Genomic DNA, 18,633 nt, shown 5'->3' on the forward strand with positions numbered 1-18,633 from the left:
TCAAATGATAAAACCTGAGATTTCAGAAACAATCCATGATTCCTCTGAATGTTGCTTTTGTTGCCATTTGAAAACAAATCCTGTTGGCCCCCAAAACGAATTTTTAATCAGCATTTTTTTGCAGTGGCTGCACGGTGGAGGAGTGGTTAGCGTGCAGGCCTCACAGCTAGGAGACCCAAGTTCGATTCCACCATCTATGTTTGGAGTTTGCATGTTTTCTCACACATTCCAAAAAACATGCTAGGTTAATTAGCGACTCCAAATTGTCTATAGGTATGAATGTGAGTGTGAATGGTTGTTTGTCTATATGTGCCCTGTGATTGGCTGGCCACCAGTCCATTGTGTACCCCGCCTCTCACCACAAGACAGCTGGGATAGGCTCCAGCTCCCCTCGCGACCCTCATGAGGAAAAGCGGTAGAAAATGAATGAATGATGAATGAATGACATTGACTATTGGGGCCTGCACAGTGGACAAGTGGTTAGCGCACAGACCTCACAGTTAGGAGACCAGGGTTCAATTCCTTCCATGTCTGTGTGGAGTTTACATGTTCTCCCCGTGCATCCCCCCAAAACATGCTAGACCAAATTGTCCATAGGTATGAATGTGAGTGTGAATGGTTGTTTGTCTATATGTGCCCTGTGATTGGCTGGCTGGCCACCAGTCCAGGGTGTACCCCGCCTCTTGCCCGAAGACAGCTGGTAGAAAATGAAAGAATGAATCAATTTTTTGCAGTAGGTCCTCAAAAACCCTCCTGTTATATAGATGATCTTTGATTTGGGTTGGGTTTTTTTTTCAATTGGTCCTCAAAAAACATCACTGCACTGACAGAGCTCCTGTCATTTAGAGGATCTTTGACAAGTGTGCAGGAAATGACACCCCCACCCCCACACTTTTTGAGCTCTCCAAAGGTGGCCCCCATAACATTTTAGTTGGATCACCCCACTTTAATAAACGCGGCTTTTTAATCAATTAATTTTATTTTAAATCTGTTATATTGTACCCTTTTCTCATTCACATAGGAATAAATAGCGCTTTGTAATATAACTACACATCCCAAACGCCACTGCGGATTTTCTTCCACCAATCAGGTTAGCTTAGACGATCACGTGACTACCCAACTCCCTTCCTTCATTATCTCCTTTATCAAATCGTGTATTCAACCATTCTGGCCGGCGTGAATGGTCTAGTTAAACATTTCCCTTCAAAGTGTGTTTGCTAAACGACATTGAGCAGGTATGTTTACATTTATACTATATTATTTAACTACGTACGTGTGTGTCAGACTGTTGCAGCTGACAGCCTTATGGGTGACACTTAAGCTAACATGTAAACACACATGATTTGTGAGGATTAAAATACAATCAGGATCTTCTTGCTCTTGAGTCCCGCAATCAAGTTTATCGTCACATATTTTTTTTTTTAGATGTTGCTACAAAGTGCGTGAACTAATCGGAATGAGAATCAGTTTTATTGACCAAGTGTGCTTACACGAACAAGGACTTTGACGTGGGTTAAATTAGCTATAGCTCTCACTGTACATACTGTACATACACTTCAGAAATAATAAATAATTAAGAAGTAATTAATATGTGCGAAGGGATATTATAATGTGTAATTCAAGGGTGTAAAAAAAATTACACAAAAAATTTCGCTAAATTTGGGTGTAAAAAAAATACATTTACGTTAAAAAAAAAAGCAGGATTTACAATCAATGTTGTTTTTTTTTTGGTGGGGGGGCAACATTGATTTGACTTAACAAAGATAATGTTTTACTACCGTCCTGCAAACTGTATTCCCATGTGTAATCAGTAACAACAATAATAACAACATGGCTGCCATGTACTAGCTACACGCCTATTATGCTTTTTTCCACTTTTCTACCCTATAAATGTATTTAGAATGTCGTATTTTCGTGTTTAACGATGCCAAAGTTTCAATTAATGAGGTTTGTACATTTGTAAGTTTACCCTGAAAAAAGTTTAGGATGCTCAAAACGCTCTGTTTTAAAAGGCGGGGTAAAACTGTTACTTTGTGATGTCACAGAGGGATGGATTTAGTTATATGGTTCATAGTTAAGAAGCAATGTGGCTCGTGTGACCAATGACAGCAGAGTAGGCGTGCCCACATGAGTGATTGAATAATGTTGAGAACGCTCAGAATGGCGTAAATTCTCCTTGTTGACGTCAGCTTTACAGATGCCATGTTAACTTTTCATTCGGTTTTATGTTTTTTTTCTGCGCAGTGGTTCTACTGTTACCTTGACGACCGCACAGCCGAGATCATGTCAATGTTCAGCACAGGCATCCTCGTGCTGACGTCCCCCCTCCACACGCTCCCCCTGCGCATCACCCCCGTGCTCAGCTCGGCGGCGCAGCTAGTGGAGCGCACCCTGTATGTCCACCTTCACCCGGGGCTCAATCTGGGGGGTGGCGGCCAACCTCGGCCCGTATTCATCCCACCCGCCGTGGATGTCTCCACGCTCATCACGCGCCTCTACAGCAACGCCAGCGACGTGTGCGGCCACCTGGATGTCCGTGTCCTGCTCACCAACATCCACGCCCCCGCAGCTGCTTGCGGCGCCAGCGGGCCCTTCCCTTCTCCGCAGTACCTCGCTCACTCCCCGGAGGTTCTGCTCACGGACTTTCAGCTGCAGGACCCGGCTCAGTCCAGCCAGGTGACTCAGTGTCTGCAGAGGTACACGGGATGCTGCTACGTTTGCAGCCCTGAACTTCCATCAGTGCTGCTTCACCCGCAGTTGGAGACGCTACAAGAGGAGAACGAGGAGGTGGCAAGGCTTAAAGAAACTGAAGATAAACCACTGCAGACGTACACAGACGTGGTGGTCGGCGGCACTTTTGACCGCCTCCACGGGGCCCATAAGACCCTCCTCAACATCTCATGCCTTCTCGCCACCAGACGCTTCCTCATCGGCGTGTGTGACCAAGGAATGTTGAACAGTGAGTGTTTTTAACCGAATTCCTGTTTGCAAACCCGACTGATGTTCCCTTCCTGACAGAAAAGGTACTAAAAGAGCTCATCCAGCCATACGCCCTGAGAGTCCAAAGTCTCAAGGAGTTCCTGCGGGACATCAAGCCCTCGCTGCAGGTGGAGATCGTGCCACTCAACGACCCGCTGGGGGTGTCCGTGGTGGACCGCATGCTCCAATGCATCGTGGTTAGCGAGGAGACACGGAAGGGCGGCGAAGCTGTCAATAGGAAACGCATAGAGAATGTAAGTTTATAAAGAAGTTGCTTTTAGTGAGCCCTAGTGGGTTTGTACGTCTGTAGCTTTAAGGCTAATGAGCTGTGATTGGTCACAGGAGTGTGTGTCTTTAAGGAGTGCTAATTATTCTTTGTTTACGTATACACTTTTTCATTTTACTTTCTTAATGGACCTTTTTTGAGAGGGGCACATAAAGAATTTCATATATTTATTTATTTATTATTTATTTATTATTTATTTATTTTGTTTTTTATTTATTTTTATTTATTTTATTAATTAATTATTAATTAATATTTTTGTTAATATTTATTTATGAATAAACTTTTAATTTTTTAGATATTTCTATGACTTATTTATTATTAATTAACTTAATTAATTAACTCATTAACATCAGTTGGTCAACCTGACAAAATTAGAAAGTGGGTTTCGGCAGTCGTCCGGAAGTCTTGGGGAACCCTTGTGAGTGTGAATGGTTGTTTGTCTATATGTGCCCTGTGATTGACTGGCGACCAGTCCAGGGTGTACCCCGCCTCTCGCCCAAAGACAGCTGGGATAGGCTCCAGCACGTGAGAAAAAAGCGGTAGAAAATGAATGAATGAATTAATTATTTTATGAATATTTATTTATTAATAACCTTGTAACTTTTTTTAGATATTTGTATGACTTATTTATTATTAATTTATTTAGTTATTAACTAATCAACATCAGTTGGTCAACCTGACAAAATTAGAAAGTGGGTTTCGGCAGTAGTCCGGAAGTCTTGGGGAACCCTTGTGAGTGTGACCAATCACAGCCGAATAGGCGTGCCCGGAGGTGGGCCGTGGGTGGAAGAAATTAAAACAGACTGGAATAGGTGCAGATTCTGGAAGATCTACAAATATTTCTGTGCGGGTTATTGTGTGTCACTGCTCTATCGGCATCCATGAATCAATACAAAGGGATCGAAAATGAGCATAATAGGTCCTCTTTAAAAAATCATTCAGGGCCTTCCAGCTCTGGTTCTTCATGAGATCCAGTTGCTAAAGGATGCCCATCACTCCGAGATCGAAGAGGAAAAAATCAGCTCTTCCAGCCTCCGCTCTCGTCTGCTGGGAACCCTCCTCACTTCTCCGAAAGTAGGTCCTGGAACCCAGAAGAAGAACTAAAAATGTTTTTCTGTTCCCCCACTATGACCAATTCTAATCCTATTTTTTTTTTTTTCCTGGTTTAGGCCAAGCCCCACCTCCCTCTCCATCCGTACATAATCGGACTGACTGGCGGGAGCGGCAGCGGGAAAAGCTCCATCGCCAAACGGCTGCAGGGTTTGGGCGCCGTGCATATCGACTGCGACAGACTGGGCCATCAAGTATATGACACGGACACTGGAGCCTACCGTAAAGTTCTTGAAGAGTTTGGATCAGGTAGGAGAACATTTTCTAATCCGGTTTCTCAAACTTTGTCAATAAATGAAACATTTTTGTTTGTTTAGATGTCTTAAATGAAGATAAGAGCATCAACAGGCGTGCATTAGGGAGGAAAGTGTTTGGAAAGCAGGTACACGTCGGAATCAGACCGCGGCATACGTTGTGAAGGTTCAGGTTTTGACTCTGGCTCCCTGCAGGAGAGGTTAAAAGCGCTAACCGACATTGTGTGGCCTGAGATTGCAGTTCTAGTCAAGAACGGCGTCAGCCGAGCCAGAGAGGAAGGTAGTAGTGCATTCATCAATATCCTGATTTTCAACACCTTATTGATTATGTATTGAAGTGGGGGGGTTGTTTCTTAGGTAAAAAGATTTGTGTGGTGGATGCGGCGGTTCTTTTGGAGGCGGGCTGGACAGACATGGTCCATGAGGTCTGGGTGACCATCATCCCTGAGGAGGAGGTCTGCAACATCATTTAGTATCAGCAGACACAATAAATCGATTTTATTGATTATTGTGTTTTTTTGTTTTTATACTATATCCTACCAGTCGGTATTAAGGATAACCGAGCGAGACGGCGTGACCCCGGAAGATGCCCAGCATCGCCTAAGAAGCCAGATGTCCAACATCGAGCTCATCGAACACGCTAACGTGGTGCTCAGCACAATGTGGGAACCCGACGTGACTCGTAATCAGGTGAGTACACCTCTGCCCGTCACCGTCACTTAACGTTATTTTTCTTGTGATAACACCCCCCCTCCTTCCATACCAAAGGTATTAAAAGCATGGAATCTTCTACAGAAGAGAATCCAGGATAGATGAACATAGGACGACCGACGGTCAAACAGGTTGATGCTTCAGTGCCTCGTTTTTTTGTCGTTTTTTTAATACTAGTATCATACATAAGGAAAAGACTATGTGGACAGTATTGGGACACCGACATTACAGATGAAAGTATCCCGTTTCAGCATTCTAATTCATTTCACTCAATTAACATGTAATAATGACAAATACTGAATATTGGAATATATTAGGAACATTTAGGGCTCTGTGTTTATTCACAGAATGGGAATAGGGGGCACAGAAGCAAAGAAGGGACCGTTTCCGCTAAGTTTCATACGATTCTACCAATGAATTAACAAATACCATATTTTCTGGACTATAAGTCGCTCCGCTGTATAAGCTGCACAAGGCCAAAAATGCATAATTAGGTAGAAAAAAACATACATAAGTCGCCCTGGAGTATAAGTCGCACAAGGCCAAAAAGGAATAATTAGGTAGAAAAAAACATACATAAGTCACACAAAGCCAAAAATGCATAATTTGGTAGAAAAAAACATACATAAGTCGCACTGGAGTATAAGTCGCACAAGGCCAAAAAGGAATAATTAGGTAGAAAAAAACATACATAAGTCGCACAAGGCCAAAAATTAATAATTGGGTAGAAAAAAAACATACATAAGTCGCACAAGGCCAAAAATACATAATTAGGTGGAAAAAAACATACATAAGTCGCACTGGAGTATAAGTCGCACAAGGCCAAAAATGCATTATTAGGTAGAAAAAAACATACATAAGTCGTATTGGAGTATAAGTCGCACAAGGCCAAAAATTAATAATTAGGTAGGAAAAAACATACATAAGTCGCACAAGGCCAAAAATGAATAATTGGGTAGAAAAAAACATACATAAGTCGCACAAGGCCAAAAATGCATAATTAGGTAGAAAAAAACATACATAAGTCGCACAAGGCCAAAAATGCATAATTAGGTAGAAAAACAAACATACATAAGTCGCACTGGAGTATAAGTCGCACAAGGCCAAAAATGCATAATTAGGTAGAAAAAAACATACATAAGTCGCACTGGAGTATAAGTCGCACAAGGCCAAAAATTTATAATTAGGTAGAAAAAACATACATAAGTCGCACTGGAGTATAAGTCGCACAAGGCCAAAAATACATAATTAGGTAGAAAAAAACATACATAAGTCGCATTGGAGTATAAGTCGCACAAGGCCAAAAATGCATAATTAGGTAAAAAAAAACATACATAGGTCGCACTGGAGTATAAGTCGCACAAGGCCAAAAATGCATAATTGGGTAGAAAAAACATACATAAGTCTCACTGGAATATAAGTCGCACAAGGCCAAAAATGCATAATTAGGGAGAAAAAAAAAACATACATAAGTCGCACTGGAATATAAGTCGCATAATTTTGCGGGTAATTTATTTTCCAAACTACTTGACCAAAACAGACATTACGCCATCTTGGAAGGCAAGTTCTAACAATAATAAAAGAATAGAGAACAGGCTGAATAGGTGTAAGATATGCTAACACAATGCTTATTCAGCTACATGAAGAATAAACAGTTTTTTCATTTATAAGTCGCTCTGGAGTATAAGTCGCAGGAACAGCCAACCTATGAAAAAAAGTGCGACTTATAGTCCGGAAAATACAGTAGTCGCATTTCTATTTATGCACTTTTCACGTCATGTGGATGTCGTTAGGGGAACATTTAAATCATGTATTAGGATGGTTGCGGGCATTTTCCCACAGAAGCCTTTATTACGAGGTGTTAGGTCAGTTGGTGACAAATGATTTCATGTCACCTGCAAGCTCCAGTTATTAACTTTTTAGACTCTGCCAAAAAAAAAAACATCTTTTGTCTCTCAAATGTAACCTTTTAATCACGAATACTATTAAAAAGATGTATATTGAACAACATGGACTTTGAAGAACGCATGCATGCTTTGACCGGAACACATAAGTGCATGTAGTAGTACTGCTGAAATGACATCAGCTCCTCTCCTTCACACGTCCACTACGAGTCTAGCGGAACACGACGCCGACCCGAGCTCGTTGCTAGCCCGGCACACGTAAACCCCAGAGTCGCTGGGTTCTAAATGGGCCAGAACTAGACAGCAGGATCCATCGTCTCGGTACTCGATGGACAATCTCGACGACTCGGATACGGGTTTGTCGCCCTGAAGCCACTTCACGTCTGGATGTGGGTAACCTGGCAAGGATAGATGACTTATTTATTGAAACGATGACTTCCTGTAAAGGTCACATGACAATGGGTAACAGCCACCATAATACTAATACTAATAATAATAAACTCCTTATATTTATAATATACTTTGCATCAGTGTTGCTCATGTTGCTCTGTATGACTTAAAGACAAAAATATAGATTTCATTTGGGGGGAAAATATGCATGCAAATTTTACATAATCATTACAAAGTAATTTAATGTGGAAGCTCACTAAAAATATTTTTTATAATGAAATTTTTCCGTTGTTTTAACCTATTGGCTCTGGGTATGCGTATAATAAATACACAAATTAATACAGTATATAATACTAAATAATTGCTCCGTTTATTCTGTGGCATCACAATTAAAGTAATTTAATACAAAAAAATTATTACAACAGTACTAAAATAACTTTCATGAAATACAGTATTTTTACCAGTTGTACTTTACGCTTTTTCCTTATTTTACAGTTATACTTTTTGCTGTTTTTTACTACAAGTAGAATATGGCGGAAATAATTTGTTGCAAAAGTTAAATACGAACTTTTCAGTGGCTGCATTTTCACTCAAGAACGCCATAATTATATTTATTATAATACATATGAATGCAAAAGTTCTCATTAAAAATAATTTGAATTATGTTATTTTTTTACTTATTAACTCAGTGCTGTACATGATTAATATTGTTGAATTCATATCTTTATATATCTATATCATGCTTTTTTCCCACCCATGGCAGCATTTTCAGTAATCGTGCATCATAATTTATACAAATTCAGTGCAAAATTGCTCACAAAAAATTGTGCACTGAACAATTAACTCAGTGCTGTGTAACATGCATTTTTTTTCCCCATGGAGTAATTTTCACTTAAGAGCGCCATAATTATATTTATTATAATACATATGAATGCAAAAGTTCTCATTAAAAATAATTTGAATTATGTGATTTTTTTTACTTATTAACTCAGTGCTGTACATGTATAATGTTGATTCATATCTCTATATATCTATATCATGCTTTTTTTCCCCACCCATGGCAGCATTTTCAGTAATAGTGCATCATAATTTATACAAATTTAGTGCAAAATTGCTCACTAAAAATTGTGCACTGAACAATTTACTCAGTGCTGTGTAACATGCATTTTTTTTCCCATGGAGTAATTTTCACTTAAGAGCGCCATAATTATATTTATTATAATACATATGAATGCAAAAGTGCTCCTTAAAAATAATTTGAATTATGTGATTTTTTTTTACTTGTTAACTCAGTGCTGTACATGTATAATATTGTTGATTCATATCTTTATATATTTATATCGTGCTTTATTCCACCCATGGCAGCATTTTCAGTAATCGTGCATCATAATTTATACTAATTTAGTGCAAAAGTGCTGACTAAAAATTGTGCACTGAACAATTAACTCAGTGCTGTGTAACATGCATTTTTTTTTCCATAGAGTAATTTTCACTTAAAAGTGCATCAATTAAAGTAAGTACTCACTAACAAATGTTTTATGTAGTATTGTTCCACTTTTCTATTAGTACACAAAATTTTAAAAATAATTTTTTGTTGCGTGCAAACTGTATTTAACCAATTTGTGACTTTTAGTTTTGACTCTGAAGTCTCATTTTCACTTCATCGCGCTGTCATAATTAAAAAGATTTAATTAATTTTTTTTTTTTGGTGTGGGGTGGGGGGGGTGCTTTGGCCTCCCAGTAGTCTTCCGAGGCAATATTTAATGAAGTGCATCACGACTCTTGTCATATTCCTAACCATCCACACGGCACGCCAGATGAGCAGTGGATCCTTTGGGAAGAGTGGCGTCCCTCAGGGGGTCCCGGAAGCGGGGTTCGCTCTGGAGCTGCTTATCCAGCGAGCGGATGGCTTCCTCTGCCTCTTGGCTCCAGCTTGGCTCTGGATGAGAGGCAACGGAACGGGCTTCACAGATCACAAAAAGGGGTAAACTTGAAGTGACAAATGTGGAACTTGTGATTCATCTGCCATACGTACGTAGCTGGAGGACCTGCACATAGAAATATATATATATATATATATATATATATATCTTTATGTGGGTCTTCTTTATCAGTCTTACCCTCTGAGGAGCTGCCAGGAGAGTCTGGCCTGTTGGAGAGGTTAGACATTCGCTGCAGGGCCAGAACAGCCTTGCCAGTTTTCTGCAAGTTAAAAAAAAAAAAAAAGCATGACTATTGAGTGAACTCAACAAAAGGAAATGCAAGATAAGAGCAAAAACATACACCTGGAAATGCACCGGGAGTTTGTGGTGCAGAGTGATAGTTACCCTTTTTTATCCCCAAAAAAACATATTCAATAATCAATGTGGAGGTGAAAACTTCCTATTTATGTCGCTTCTGCCTGCTCTTGGAGGGCAGCTGAGACCCACAAAATCTGCCTAGCAACTAGCGTTGAAATTTAATCATGCATTTCCACTCATTTTATGTTGTTTTTGCTTTTATGTGTACATATTATTTGATGAACCAAACTAAAAAATTCTGTTACAGTAAACCTCAGATATATCGGACTCGGATATATCGGAAATTCGCTCACAACGGACAGATAAAAAAAGAACCAATTTTTCTGTAATGCATTTCCAATAAAAATTCATTGCATTTATCGGATTTTTTATAACGGATTTCGCCTATTTCGGACAAAATCTCCAGTCCCGTTCCAATGCATTTCCATTAAATTTCCCTCGCATATATCGGATGGCCGCATCGTGGCGCTCCGATTCGCCGAATCGTGACAGGCCGCTATACGACGTCATTTGCAGCGTTTGCAGCGTTGCCTGCGCGTCCAGGTACATTGGAAACATAGTCAAGGAAGTGCCGTTTTATAACGGATAAAATCCGATTTACGCATATACCGGATATAAATCCGATATATGCGTAAAACGGACATTTTCCGGTATACGCATATAACGGATTTTGCTATATCGGACAAAACCAGTGGGAACAATTGAATCCGATATATATACGAGGTTTACTGTACCTTCCATTTGCGTTTAGCCAGGAAGCGTCTCATCCTCTCCTTCCTGAGGGACTTAGTAGGCCTGCGGGTGAGCGGCGTGAACGACGCCATCCACGAGTGAGCGAGGGCCTCGGTGCACGACAACCTGCATCTAAAAAAAAAGGTGAAAATCTGTCAAAAAATGTTTTTAAAAATAAACAGCATAACCGCACCCTTCCGCAATCAAGCAGCACTAACCTGCGGTCTTTCTTCAACAGGGCGCTGATAAAGTCCTTGGCTTGATCCGAAATATCCTCGAAACTTTCCGGGTCGAACTCGTAACGAGCGGCGGTAACCAAAGCAAAGGTCTCGGCGTCACTGTTTCCCTGGAAGGGCGATTCTCCGCTCAGCCTGGAAGTCATCGAGAAGACATGCTAACCAACTATGGAGTCTAATACTGTAGGTTAGCATGCTAACATTTTTTTAGAAGTATACTTTTTGTAAGAATTTTCCTGTTTTTTTTTTCCACAAAATAAGGTATGAACTTAATGACAAATGAAAGGCCTTAAAATATGCTTTTATTCGGCATGGGTCTCAAACCTGCGGCCCGCGGGCCAAATGTGGCCCGCAGGACATTAATTTAAGGCCCCCGCCTTGATATGAAAGTTTAATGTTGGTGCGGCCCGCGCAAGTTTGATATGGATGCTGTATGGTATCATGTACCCAGAAAAAATTATTACGTTTGATTAATGTTCATGTTAAAGGTTAAATAATTAATAGTTATGCTCCCTATCCGTGTGGAAGTGGTAAGTTTTTGGCTATTTAAGTTTAAAGGAAATAACTTGAAGGCTACCGTTTCGGTCGCTAGCTCTCCAGTTTGCGAGTTAGCATATATTTTTCTGTGGTTTTTTTTGGAAAACCTGATGCGGCCCAGCCTTGCCCAGACCCTAGCTCCAGTGGCCCCCAGGGAAATTGAGTTTGAGACCCCTGCCTTAAAGGATGTCCTTGGTATAATCCATGCTAACATAACATTTAAGCCAAGATGCCATTGCCACAGTAGACGGATTATTTATAGCACTCAAGACGGAACGAGGCCATTTATCACGATGAGAATGGAATTCCCTCTTGGATTTCAAAGAGAGTATTCCCAGCTCCCGCTTTCTGGAATAAAAGTCACGGTTGATTTACAAGATGAAGCAGATGACTCCGATGCTCCACATGTCCGTCTCCAGTCCCACAGGCTCGTAGTTGATCACCTCAGGGGCAACGAACTCCGGTGTTCCGTGCATCACCATGAGGGGTTTACCGTCCTCTACGGAAAAAAGGCATACATGGATCTCTCTTGGACGGGGGTCTTTTCCCAGTTTGCAGACTTACCCAGTTGACTAGCTAGACCGAAGTCGATGATCTTGATCCGGGTTCCGGTCGTGTCCACACAGACGATGTTTTCAGGTTTGAGGTCCAAGTGGACGATGTTCTGCTTGTGAACGTATTGCATCCCTTCCAGGATTTGTTGCATGTAACGAGCGCTGGTGGGTTCGGTGTGTTCAAAGTTGTCGTCCACGATGCGTTCAAAGAGCTCCCCGCCTGCGATACTGACACATACCGACATTCAGATCCAGAGGTGTTTCTGTTTGATCCACATGGATCTTAGTACTTACTACTCCATAACCATGACCATCTCGTAGCGGGATTCGTACGCCGCTAGGCACTGCACCAGTTTAGGGTGATGGAGGCGGTTCATAAGGTCGATTTCCCGGTGTGCCGCTAACCTCTCCTTGGAGCTCTTGGCTCGGTAGAACTTCCCAGCGCAGACCTGACCCGTTTCTTTGTGAGAAAGCCGGAACACTTGGCCGAACTTCCCACTGGACGGAAAACCAAAAGGTTAATATCCATGTGATTCCCAACTTTATCCATTGACTTTGTGTTTTGAGTAAACGCACAGGTTCTAGGTGAGACCAAATATCGATATCGGAATATTTTGCTAGCATCAAATATCGTTTCCCGACATTAGCCACCTTTTGTAGCTTGTTAAGATCGGAGTAAATGAATTCCATGCTTACACTCCCAGTTTCTCGTGCACATCGTAGTGATCCTTGACCTTATGTGTGGTGTCCGTCACCACTACCTCGTGACATTCCGACCCTTCCGTCGTTTCTTCTTCTACCACAAAAAAATATGGTTCAAATCTCACAGGTTAGCACACAGCAAAATGTACAAAGTCACTAACTCTTAGCCATCATGGTTACACACTCCGACTCCAGACTCGGTTCGCTGACGCCTGCGGAATTGTAGGCCCGGACCCGGAATCGGTATTTCCCGTGCGGCTCCAAGCCTGAACAGACTTGGTAAGACGTGTTCTTACACCGCCCGTTGACTTCAGTCCAGTTTTCCAAAGCATCTGGAGCCTCTTGACGGACCTCAACGATGTAACCCAACACGGCGGTGCCGCCGTCGTAGCTGGGACCGGTCCAGGACAGAACCAGGGACTCAGTAGAGAGCTGGGAGACCACCGGATGGGATGCGGGTGGTTCGGGTCGATCTGTAGTGGTTCAGAGATAAAGATAATTTGAATATTATCACCATGATCGATTAATTCATGGACGTGAATTAATCGGGAATCCTTACCGATAACGCTGAGGGAAACCGTATGTTGAGCGGAATCCATTTTGTTCCGAGCTACGACCGTGTACGAGCCGGTGTCTTCCGGGCAGACCTGCGAGATCACCAATTCGCTATGGGTGTCGTTGCTAGTGATGGACATTCTGGGTCCAAGCGGTACCGCCTGAAGAAGAAGAAGAAGAAACGGAAGTCTGGAAAAACTGCATTGAGAACTATTGAGCTAACTGATCATGTGACCTTATCTCTGTTGAAAATCCAGCAGCACGCCACGGGGACGGAGGTGCTCCTGAACTCACAGTTTAATTGGACCTGCTCCCCGACTCGAACCTCCACCTGATCGGGTGGATCCAGAAACTCCACGGATTGACCTTCAACGGGAAAAAAAAGGAGTTTCTTACTTGTGGAGCCTTTTGTTTGAAGGTCAAAATGTCTGCCAGGTGTGCACACTTCAGGAGAAGGAGGCGGGGTTACAGGGGTGCAACATGCTTGGCTCATTAAATTAGCGCTTGACCAATCAGTGACAAGCACAGCAACCATGATTGGTTGTATTACCAAACGGGTAAAGCGACTGATTCTTATGAAGAAGTCTACCTTCCATTTTCTGTCCGCTCACTTTTTCGGGAATTGGGTCTGTGTTTTCCGCCATGACCTCACAATCTTCTGGACTGCAGATTGTTTTTGTGTCTGCACACAAGAAATGTTGTTGAGTGATTAACCAGGAAGTGGCTGTCAATCTTTTCATACCTTTAATAAGTGATATGTAGGACTGACTTCCAGATTGATTCCCAACCGTCAATGTCCTGGCGTTCCCAGGCGAACACTTATTTGTATGAGGATGTGGCTTATCACCTAAATAATATTAAATACAGATTTTTATTGTTTTTTAGACATTTCGAGACAAGGAAGTCCGGTTATGGTCACTCACCATTGTGTAGCCAGGAAACACCGGCGGAGGAATTCCCTGCGCTTCCTTCGTTGATCATTCCGTGCGGGCCGGGGGACTCGACGAGGTTCTGTCTGTGATCTGAACACAAAGGTTGTTAAAGTTGTTGTCAGTGTTGTCATGCTGGAGCCTATCCCAGCTGACTTTGGGTGAGAGGCGAGGTACACCCTTGACTGGTCGTGACTCCATCCATCCATTTTCTGTCCCACTTATCCTCACTAGGGTCACGGGTATGCTGGAGCCTATCCCAGCTGACTTCAGGCAAGAGGCGAGGTACACCCTGGACTGGTCGCACATCCATCCATCCATCCATCCATTGTCTGTACCACTTATCCTCACTAGGGGCACAGGTATGCTGGAGCCTATCCCAGTTGACTTTGGGCGAGAAGCGAGGTACACCTTGGCTGGTCCCAAATTCATCCATCCATCCATTTTCTGTACCACTTATGCTCATGAGGGTCACGGGTATGCTGGAGCCTATCCCGGCTGACTTTGGGCGAGAGGCGAGGGACACTCTGGACTGTTTGCAAATCTATTCATCCATTTTCTATGCCACTTATCCTCACGACGTTGCGGAGGTGCTGGAGCCTATCCCAGCTGACTTCAGGCAAGAAGCGAGGTACACCCTGGCTGGTCCCAAATTCATCCATCCATCCATGTTCTGTACCACTTACCCTCACTAGGGTCACGGGTATGCTGGAGCCTATCCCAGCTGACTTCAGGCAAGAGGTGAGGTACACCCTGGACTGGTCGCACATCTATCCATCCATCCATTTACTGTACCACTTATCCTCACTAGGGTCACAGGTATGCTGGAGCCTATCCCAGCTGACTTCGGGCAAGAGGCAAGGTACACCCTGGACTGGTTGCAAATCTATCCATCCATCCATTTTCTATGCTGGTTATCCTCACTAGGGTCACGGGTATGCTGGAGCCTATCCCAGCTGACTTCAGGCAAGAGGTGAGGTACACCCTGGACTGGTCGCACATCCATCCTACTATCCATTTTCTCTACTGCTTATCCTCACTAGGGTCATGGACATGCTGGAGCCTATCCCAGCTGACTTTGAGCGAGAGGTGGGGTACACCCTGGACTGGTTGCAAATCCATCCATCCATCCATTTTCTCTACCGCTCATCCTCACGAGGGTCACGGGCATGCTGGAGCCTATCCCAGCTGACTTCAGGAAAGAGGCGAGGTACACCCTTGACTGGTCGCACATCCATCCATCCATCCATCCATTGTCTGTACCACTTATCCTCACTAGGGTCACAGGTATGCTAGAGCCTATCCCAGTTGACTTTGGGCGAAAGGCGAGGTACACCCTGGACTGGTCGCAAATCCATCCATCCATTGTCTGTACCACTTATCCTCACTAGGGTCCCGGGTATGCTGGAGCCTATCCCAGCTGACTTCAGGCAAGAGGCGAGGTACACCCTGGACTGGTCGCAAATCCATCCATCCATCCATTTTCTGTACCACTTACCCTCATTAGGGTCACGGGTATGCTGGAGCCTATCCCAGTTGACTTCGGCGGGGTACACCCTGGACTGGTGGCCAGCCAATCACAGGGCACATATAGACAAACAACCATTCACACTCACATTCATACCTATGGACAATTTGGAGTCACTAATTAACCTAACCTAACAATATATATATATATATATATATATAGAATAGTAGTTTATTCAATAGTTTAAGAGTAAATGGCCCACAAGCCGCACTTTGGACACCCCTGGTGTAATGTGTTCATCACAAAGGTGGACCCTGTGTCTTCATGTCCATTATTTAGCATTATTTAGCACCATACAATTGGGGATTCACAAACTTAGTACAGTCGTTTTTTGTCATATATTGATAAATATTATACAATAATTATTTGTATTACTGTGATTGTGTTTAATAGTAATATTTCTATATTAATAACAACACACAGATGCAACTCTTGTATCACAGCCAGAAGAAAATCAGCAATGTTATGATAGTGGTAGCCTCCAAAAAACCCCAGGCAAGGAAGAAAGTCATTATTATTATTATTATTATGATTATGACTTGTTTCCCCTCATGGCGCTTTGCAATGCCCTCATGCAAAAAGGGCTACAAGTTAAAAAAAGGTCAAGCATGAAGCCCCTGCCGGGGTTTTGCGGTGGGCTGCAGGCGTTAGTTAAATGCTTCAGAATAGAAGCTAGGTGATTAACAAAAGATGCACTCGTGTTACAAATGCGTAACGCTCGGAGTGTTACCTGTCGCACGCGACAATCCCACTTTGTTGTTGTTTCTGGTCTGAGCGCGCTCCCGTCCATTACGTCTGTGCCTCTTGAGCACCAGACGGGCAGTGGACACATATGTCTTTGGCTCGACTCCATCCTTGTCCATCCTTGCTTTTAAAATAGCAGCTGACTTTCACTTTGAGTGATTCATCCCAGGGACCTCCTCCTCCTCCTCCTTTTGTGGAGCGTTTTGGATACAAGCCTCCTGTATCCAAGCCTCCTGTGTATGTATGTGTGTGGGGGGACGTCTCTGTTCACAACACACATGGGAGCGGCTTCTTCATGCTATGTGACCCCCACGGGACACACAGGAAACTCCTTGTTTTCTCGCCCAGGCCCTTGTTTCTCGTCAACGGAAAAGAAAACCCACGTCAAAAGAGGAGGAAATGTGTGGGAGAAGACAAAAAGAAGTGTCCTTCCCCGAAGGTTTACTCCATTGTAAAGAACCCACTTTGCAAAATATACATGCTGGAATCAGGACCAGCAAGTCAGACGACAATGTGAGCGACAGCATGGCTTGTAAATCTTTTCGGGTTTTCCTTTTGTATGCCAGTGACGCACAATTATGGGCGTGCCCTTTTGTTTTGACGTTACTAAAGTGGCTCATGAATAAAATGCATCTGTTTTTAAGTAGAAGTGCAGTGGTCATCTCAAGTATCATCTGGAGTGAATAACATTTAGCGTTAGCATTTCAGTATGTGGAATCAAACAATGGAATGGATTGAGTAAGACGCTCAAACAATGCACAACGATGAGCCAATTCCAGAAACAATACAAGCAGTTGATGTTTGAAGAGTCTTGAACCAGTCATGATGAATTGAATTGAATTAAATTAAATTAAATTAAATTAAATTAAATTAAATTAAATTAAATTAAATTAAATTAAATTAAATTAAATTAAATTAAATTAAATTAAATTAAATTAAATTAAATTAAATTAAATTAATTCTTGATTCTTTAAATTTATTAAATTAAGGTGGCATGGTTAGCGCGCAGACCTCACAGCTAGGAGACCAGGGTTCAATTCCACCCTCGGCCATCTCTGTGTGGAGTTTGCATGTTCTCCCCGTTCCTCCCACATTCCAAAAACATGCTAACTAATTGGCGACTCCCAAATTGTCCATAGGTATGAATGTGAGTGTGAATGGTTGTTTGTCTATATGTGCCCTGTGATTGGCTGGCCACCAGTCCAGGGTGTACCCCGCCTCTCGCCCGAAGACAGCTGGGATAGGCTCCAGCACCCCCGCGACCCTTGAGGAAAAAGCGGTAGAAAATGATTAAATTAAATTAAATTAAATTAAATTAAATTAAATTATTTACTATTGCACACAATACCACTCCTGAGCCTATAGGACAAAAAATTAAAAAAATGTAAATAAAAAATAACAAAATAAAAAAAAAACTATATTAGGAAAGCAGGAAGTGAACAAATGTAACAGTTACTGATTGTAAAAGTACCAGATGGAGGGGTAGGATTTAATAAGCTTTGCTTCTTCCTACTCCTTTTGGACATGTGGAACTGGGAACTGATTATGGGATGCACTCAATTGTAATCTGATGCATGTTCAAATTGAATTAAACCATTACCATTACCATAACATATCCTTAAGAGTAAGGCATTCATTTTTTCAATGCATATTTATTTGAGGAAATACAGTCCGTCAATTCCAGTGTGAATGTTTGCCCATAAACAGACAAGATCCAGTTTTTTTCCTCTTCATATGCTTTAAAGTATCCTCCTGCATGCCTAGTAATTTCCAGGCTATCACCATGATCGTTTTCACTCGGAATTCCAAACAGGAAAGGCCAAAGAAAGGCATGAACGAGGTCCCAACTGGCAATCGTCGACCAACTTCCTGTTCCCATGAAAACCATGCTGGCATTCTTTTGAGGTTTTTGCATCTTGCTCCCATTAACTCTCCCCCGAGCGCTGCCTCACTCTTTTTGTGGCGTTTGGAAGTGTTCATAGTGTTCAAACGGGTGAAAGGAGATCCTCCTGTATAGTTCCCTGCAGGGGTAATTTCCTTATCATTGATATAGTTGTTGAAATTAACAATATGAACAATTATGAGTCATTATATTAAAAAAAAAAAAGGATTGAAGACCTTAGGAGGATTATATGTGCCTTGTGATTGGCAGGCGACCATTCAAGGGTGTAATACTGCTATT

The 18,633-nt window shown here is 42.3% G+C and overlaps 2 protein-coding genes across 3 annotated transcripts; one reads left to right on the top strand and one right to left on the bottom strand.

The window, feature by feature from the left end:
• The first annotated feature begins 1,095 nt into the window (after positions 1-1,095).
• Positions 1,096-6,333, top strand: coasy (CoA synthase). The gene is made up of 10 exons (XM_058062256.1): positions 1,096-1,235; positions 2,245-2,959; positions 3,019-3,233; positions 4,208-4,339; positions 4,435-4,624; positions 4,693-4,757; positions 4,825-4,909; positions 4,987-5,084; positions 5,173-5,319; positions 5,398-6,333. Exons 2-10 carry the CDS (start codon positions 2,284-2,286, stop codon positions 5,443-5,445), a joined length of 1,656 nt encoding a protein of 551 aa, XP_057918239.1. The 5' UTR covers positions 1,096-1,235; positions 2,245-2,283; the 3' UTR covers positions 5,446-6,333.
• Positions 6,334-7,064: 731 nt separating this feature from the next.
• On the bottom strand, positions 7,065-16,696 carry LOC131109848 (myosin light chain kinase, smooth muscle-like). Of its 2 annotated transcripts, none has more exons than XM_058062254.1 (16): positions 16,438-16,696; positions 14,174-14,272; positions 13,993-14,097; positions 13,840-13,932; positions 13,486-13,616; positions 13,255-13,411; positions 12,857-13,168; positions 12,690-12,789; positions 12,288-12,491; positions 12,004-12,221; positions 11,815-11,938; positions 10,885-11,037; positions 10,669-10,798; positions 9,755-9,836; positions 9,433-9,573; positions 7,065-7,642 (listed from the first exon to the last, which is right to left on the bottom strand). In XM_058062254.1, exons 1-16 carry the CDS (start codon positions 16,568-16,570, stop codon positions 7,437-7,439), a joined length of 2,388 nt encoding a protein of 795 aa, XP_057918237.1. In that variant the 5' UTR covers positions 16,571-16,696; the 3' UTR covers positions 7,065-7,436. The 2 variants fall into 2 exon arrangements, with proteins under 2 accessions (XP_057918237.1, XP_057918238.1); XM_058062255.1 differs by having other exon boundaries at positions 14,020-14,097; positions 16,438-16,694.
• Between the last annotated feature and the right edge of the window lie 1,937 nt (positions 16,697-18,633).

Source organism: Doryrhamphus excisus, chromosome 22 (assembly GCF_030265055.1).
Source record: "Doryrhamphus excisus isolate RoL2022-K1 chromosome 22, RoL_Dexc_1.0, whole genome shotgun sequence".
Lineage (NCBI taxonomy): Eukaryota > Metazoa > Chordata > Actinopteri > Syngnathiformes > Syngnathidae > Doryrhamphus > Doryrhamphus excisus.

Bases quoted from the DNA above. Each gene is read 5' to 3' on its own strand.
- LOC131109848 (XM_058062254.1), bottom strand. From the start codon at position 16,570: ATGGACAAGGATGGAGTCGAGCCAAAGACATATGTGTCCACTGCCCGT. The intron at 14,273-16,437 runs GTAACACTCCGA...CTTTGTGTTCAG, and splicing joins GGGATTGTCGCGTGCGACAG to ATCACAGACAGAACCTCGTC. The intron at 14,098-14,173 runs GTGAGTGACCAT...AATATTATTTAG, and splicing joins TGTTTCCTGGCTACACAATG to GTGATAAGCCACATCCTCAT.
- coasy (XM_058062256.1), top strand. From the start codon at position 2,284: ATGTCAATGTTCAGCACAGGCATCCTCGTGCTGACGTCCCCCCTCCAC. The intron at 4,758-4,824 runs GTACACGTCGGA...GGCTCCCTGCAG, and splicing joins GGAAAGTGTTTGGAAAGCAG to GAGAGGTTAAAAGCGCTAAC. The intron at 5,085-5,172 runs GTCTGCAACATC...ATATCCTACCAG, and splicing joins CCATCATCCCTGAGGAGGAG to TCGGTATTAAGGATAACCGA.